General features: G+C 44.2%; 1 protein-coding gene across 1 annotated transcript in view; it reads right to left on the bottom strand.

The window, feature by feature from the left end:
- Window positions 1–739: 739 nt before the first annotated feature.
- Window positions 740–6,000, bottom strand: part of ALMS1 (ALMS1 centrosome and basal body associated protein) — a 135,452-nt gene continuing 130,191 nt past the window's right edge. Inside the window, exons 23-24 of the mRNA XM_084901261.1 lie at window positions 1,988–2,087; window positions 740–1,080 (exon numbers count right to left, since the gene is read on the bottom strand). Coding sequence (XP_084757387.1) covers window positions 1,036–1,080; window positions 1,988–2,087 — 145 coding nt within the window. The 3' untranslated portion in view covers window positions 740–1,035. The remainder of the gene's footprint in view (window positions 1,081–1,987; window positions 2,088–6,000) is intronic.

The following is a 6,000-nucleotide window of genomic DNA, read 5'->3' as shown; positions in this document are numbered from 1 at the left end:
ACAGGTGAACTGGCACAGCATGGCAGGGAAGAGCGAGGTAGTTCCCACAGCCGCCTCCCAGGCTAGGAAGTCAGGTGGCAGCACGTGACGGCTCTGAGCAGTATTTGGTGGCAGGGCCTGCTCTTTGCCTCTGCCTCTCAGGAAGCAGCTGGCCCCTACGGCCCTGCTGGAGCTTCACTGAACTTAGAATAAGGCTGCTGAGCATCTTCCCTGGCTCCACTTTGGGCCTTAGCTTTAATTCCAGGTCACAAGATTAAGTGCTTTATGTGCATTATCATATATATATATGTATATATATATTCTCCCCTCCTCCCATTATCACATACATTAAATCCTGCTTTTCAGAAGTGGTTTTCCAGATTATAAACACTGGTTCCATGTAAGACGATAAATGCTCTGAGGCTTTCATCCTGCAAAAAGGGGGTGGGTGAAGGAAAATTCCCCAAAGGTTAGTGGCCTTTCTTCCTGGCCTACAGCTCCCAGGGCAGCTGGGATGAGACTAAGGGAGTTCTAGACCTGAGAAGCCTGTCTGCTGGGAGTCGGGTGCGCGGTGGCACGGACACCCTCTCCGCAGAGGCCATGACGGGCTCTTGGCCGGTCCCCTGTGTTTCCAGAGAAAGGCCCATTTCCCGTCGGACCGTTTTAGACTGCGGCTCCCCACGCACTCGGGAGACGTGGCTCAGCTCCGGACGGGAAAGAAATGACCCTCTGTGGCTTGTTTTATGCGGAGTCAAGAATATTTAAAAAAAGTAATTTATTTTCTAAAAGTTTAAAAACACAAACAAAAGGGACTATTATCTAGATAAGAAATAATAATGTTATAAAGCGCCCTTGTGGGCCAGGCCACTGTAAAGAAAGTACTGCTCCCAAACCATTAACAGCCTTACCACTCTGCCCCGCACTCTTTAGAAGGTTACTACTTCGAAATTACACATGGACAGAGAGTTTGTTTTATTGAACCAGACTCAAAAAGTAAGGGTTATGCTGCTTCAGGTTGATAAAATAAAATTCCACGGCTCTGAAGAAAATAATCTGTCAGTCCCAGGGAACTTTTCTCCCCAAGAGTTGATTGGTCACTTTCTGTGGAAGAAAAGACAGGCAAGAAGTTAGCAACCTTTCGACCAGGCAGACGGGTCGAAGGCAGATCCCTTCCCTCGGACATGGCACTGAAGACCGGTGGGGTTCTGACCAAACCTTGTCTACCTTCCCCAGCGACAGAAACTGTGGCAACTATACGAAAAATACTCCCTGGAGTGTTTAGGAAAGATCATCTCTAACCAATAGCTATTATTTCTGTACAGATGCAGACACTCTACAATCCTGATAGACTGGAGTTCGCAAACACACAAGCACAGTGAGACCTGGTGCGGGCTGGGCCTCCGCACGTGAGCAGGCCCAGCCCGAGCTCTGGGATGTGCTCCAGAAGCGGTCGGTCTGGGATGAATGAGTCTTTTGTTTTCTGACTTTGAGCGTCCTCGTGGCAAGGAAACCAGGACAGTGAAGGATGTGGCCCATTTCATTTCTCAAGGAATAAATTGCTAGCAAGTGCCCTGGCCTGGGAGGTTCTGGGACCCACAGCACCACCGATTTCACGGGAGCGATGGGCAGGACATGGTGCCAGCGTCCAGGCTCTGGCAACTCTTAAGCCACACACAGAACTTTCCAGCCTTTTACACAATTCTAAAGGTATAAAACTACCACCAGGGACGTTGGAATTCTACTGGACTTGACCATTTCTACCTTAACATACATCTAAACTGACCCCTAAAGATGAAATTTGGTTTCCTTCCCAATGTATGGTTTGAAGGGGCCTTTTTTAGGTTTGGTTTTTTATTTTTAGATTTGAAATCTAGTCATAGGTGCCTTGATCTTCCAACTTCAGCAGTGGTACAGTGCACCAATGAGTTAATTCCAACAGGCCAGGTGTGTTTCACTCAGTTTCTCTTCCTTGATAAACCTGACCAATCCCGCTCTGGGACTGACTGACCTTTTTATACAGCTGGGCTCGCAACCGGTACGACTTATATTCCAATTTCCTTCTTTCCTCTTCTCTCTTTTTCTTTACTTCCGGAAGCTGCTCATAAATCCTTAGGAAAGACAGAAAGCAGTGAGGTTACCAGGCCACAGAGGCACATGATGTCTTCTCACCGATTAAATATCAGTAAAGCTGGGAAAAAAGGACCATTATTAGAGAAGAGATAACAAAGGCCACTGGAAAAGAACATGTGATATGAAGGGAAATTCTGCTTCGACCAGGAAAGGCTGTATTCCAAGGCTGGAAATCTAGGAGCCAGACTAATCAGGATAGTCAGAAATTACATCCTGTGAATGATTTCTTGAGAGCAATTATTACATACTAGTGGCTTTGTGCATGAAATTCGTGTGTGTGTGTGTGTGTGTGTGTCCCCTCAGCTCAGCCTGTACCCTCTCCAATCTGGGACCCCTTGAAGGATGTCCTACTGCCCATTTACAGGGAATGGGCCTAAACCAGCAGTCGGACATCCCTCTCACAACTCAGGACTGCTGGCTCCTAACGGCTCACCTTCCTGCTCCTAACCACTCTGCTTGCCAGTGTGCTTGCTCCCAACTGTAACCTCCCCCCATACCAACCCGCTCGCTCTATACTGCCCTTCTGCAGGCCTGCTTGCTCCCAGCTTCGCTCCCAGCTTCCCTCCCCACTGGTCTGCTTGCCCACAACTGTCCCCCCTCTGGCCTGCTCACTCCAAACTGCCCCCCACCCCCCCGCTGTCCTGATCACCCCCAACTGACCCCCACTGATGGTCTCCTCACCCCCAACTACCCCCTTCCCCACTGGCCTGATCACCCACAACTGCCCTTCCTTCTTGGCCTCTAACCACCTCTACCTCGGTCCTGCCACCATGGCTTTGTCCAGAAGAACGCCCGGAAGGTCTCCCAGTCTAATTAGCATATTACCCTTTTATTGGTATAGATAGAGGCCTGGTGCACGGGTGGGGGCTGGCTGGTTTGCCCTGAAGGGTGTCCTGGATCAGGGTGGGGGTACTCAGTGCACTTGTACAACTGCCTGTATTTATGTTCCGAAGCACTGACACCTTATAGAAGATGCTTCTACGGTATTCCATTAGGCCAGCTTCACAGTCCCTTACAGAGAGGCTCCTCTCACTGAGGCGAGTGTAATTAGCTGCCACACAATGAGCACTGTAATTTCCCCTAATTAAATTTTGTGACAGAATAAAGCAATGGTTTTCAAATTTTTTGGACAAGGACCCCTTTATACTCTTAAAGCTTGAGGCCAATTTTGGTCAATGTGAATTTTATCTATTGAGATCTAATGTATTAGAAATTAAAACTAAACATTTTAAAAGTATTTAATTTTGATCCTCACCTGAGCATATTTTTCCATTGATTTTTAGAGTGGAAGACAGTGGAAGACAGAGGGAAAGACAGAAATATCGATGTGAGAGAAACACATCAATTGGTTGCCTCCTGCACAAGCCCCGACCAGGACCCAGTCCAGGGAGGAGCCTGCAACCAAGGTATGTGCCCTTGACCAGAAAGGAACCCGGGACTTCTTAGGCTGACACTCTATCCACTGAGTCAAACCAGCTAGGGCAAAAATACTTCTTAATTCATTTAAAAATAAAAATAATAAACCTGTTGCATGCTAACACATGCTTTCCAAAACTAAAATGTTTAGTAAGAGTGGTACTGTTTTACATATTTTGTAAATCTATATTTTATAAATATTTAATGTCTAATTTAATAAAAGACAGCTAGATTTTTACATCTGCTTCTGTATTACATTTGTTGTAATATACCGGTCTAGTTAAAAGATACATTTTTAAAAATCCAGTTGGACAAGGGAGAAGTATTTTAATATTCTTTTCAGATAATTGCTGATTTTCTTGATATTGTACCAAAACTTGACAATTGCTAGCTAGTTTCTTAAAAAGTAGTTGCAATGTATAATCTAAACCCATTATCAATGAGCTTTTGTACACTCATATAAACAGAGGTCACCAGTCTATCTTGCACTTTGAATGTATCGTCTATCCATGCCTGATTTTGTAACACAATGCCAGTCACTGGGAGAATACTGGCCTAAGAACACTTATGCAGATCTTCTAAATGCTGGCATATTTACTTATATAACAACAACGTACTTGTTAATATCATTGCTGACATCATCAGAAAAGTCTCAGTACTGGGAGGTAGTCAACCATATAGTGGTAGTCCAAGTTTTCTAGAATTTGATTTTTTGCTTGAAAGCTCAAATTTTCTCTTTGGCAGTAAATACTGTCAGCTGTTTTACTTGAAGTGACAGACTCAGGTCGGAATAATCAGCTTATCAATTTTTTCAAGTAAAGGCTGTGTTCTACTTCAGCTCGCTCCACAAACCTTGGTGTAAGTGCTCTTCCTTGAACCAGCCTCGGTCTTGCACGCAGCAAGTGCTCTGCATGTACTTCCCTTACACCGCTGGCAAGTGGCTGCAAAGAATACAGTTTCCTGCCCTGGCTGTTTTGCTCAGAGGTTAGAGCGTCTGCTGGCACCTACCCTGGTTCCAGGCTCGATCTTGATCCCTGACCCTGATCGGGGCAAGTGCAGTAGGAAACTAATTGATGTGATTCACATCGATATTTCTCTCTCTCCACCCCCCTATTTCCCTTCTACTCTCTCTACAGATATCAACTGAAAAAATATCCTTGGATGAGGATAAAAAAAGAAAGATAGATAGGAAGGAAGGAAGGAAGGAAGGAAGGAAGGAAGAATGAAAGAAAGAAAAGAATACAAAACCTTCTAGATCAGCAGGCTCAAATAGTGTTAAGGTACCCGCAATTTTATTCCTTCCCTATTACTTTTGCATCATCAGTGCAAATGTCAACACACTGAAAAAGGCAATGACATTCTAGTGTTATTTTGAGATTCATTTTGACCTGGCAAATCCCTTGAAAGGGTCTCAGAACTTCCAGAGGTCTACAAGCACACTTGAAGAACTCCGTGATTAAAGCCTCCCTTTGAAGTACATATAAGGAAAGGGTTTACTAAATGGAGAGTAAAAACATAATTTCAGGAGGAATGCTTTAAGCATAAGGTAAACTGTTTTCAAGCATTCTGCTGGCTAGAAAACTGTTCTTATTTAAGGAGGTAGCTAATGAACCCCTAAATGGTAACTCTTTTTTTTAAAAAAATATATATTTTATTGATTTTATACAGAGAGGAAGGGAGAGAGATAGAGTTAGAAACATCGATGAGAGAGAGTCATCGATCAGCTGCCTCTTGCACACCCCCTACTGGGGATATGCCCGCAACCAAGGTACATGCCCTTGACCGGAATCGAACCCGGGACCTTTCAGTCCCCAAGCCGACACTCTATCCATTGAGCCACACCGGTTTCGGCCCTAAATGGTAACTCTTAATTCAGTTATTCCATGGCATTGTCATGATCAATATATGCATATCTCTAATGAATGCTAATGCACACAATGGCACAAAATTAAAAAAATATATAAAGGCAAAAAATTAGTCTTTTTCCTACCCAGTCACTCAGTTGTTCACTATTATCAGTTTTTTTGTGTATCCTTCCAGAGATATACTATGCATATAAAGTGTCCACCTTTACAGAAGCACAAATACTTATTTTTAAAGACTATAAATAGTGGCAGTGTTCACGTGCTTCTGAAACCTGACCTTTTCTCAAGCTTAATTTAATGTGTATTGGACCATACTCCATTATTTCTCACTGTATTGAAGAGATTTCTAGAAACAGGATAGCCTAGATAAAAAGTAAGGCCCCAAGAGATGCAAATCAAAACAACAATGCGGTACCATCTCACACCTGTCAGAATGGCCAACATCAACAAATCAACAAACGACAAGTGTTGGCGAGGTTGAGGAGAAAAAGGAACCCTCGTGCACTGCTGGTGGGAATGCAGACTGGTGCAACCACTGTGGAGAACAGTGTGGAGTTTCCTCAAAAAACTGAAAATGGAACTCCCATTTGACCCAGTAATCCCACTCCTA

The sequence above is a fragment of the Pipistrellus hanaki genome (genome assembly GCF_964339955.1).
Source record: "Pipistrellus hanaki genome assembly, chromosome: 12".
In the NCBI taxonomy this organism is placed as follows: Eukaryota; Metazoa; Chordata; class Mammalia; order Chiroptera; family Vespertilionidae; genus Pipistrellus; species Pipistrellus hanaki.
The sequence above is the reverse complement of the archived record's forward strand: the minus strand, read 5'-3'. Positions and strand labels throughout refer to the sequence as shown.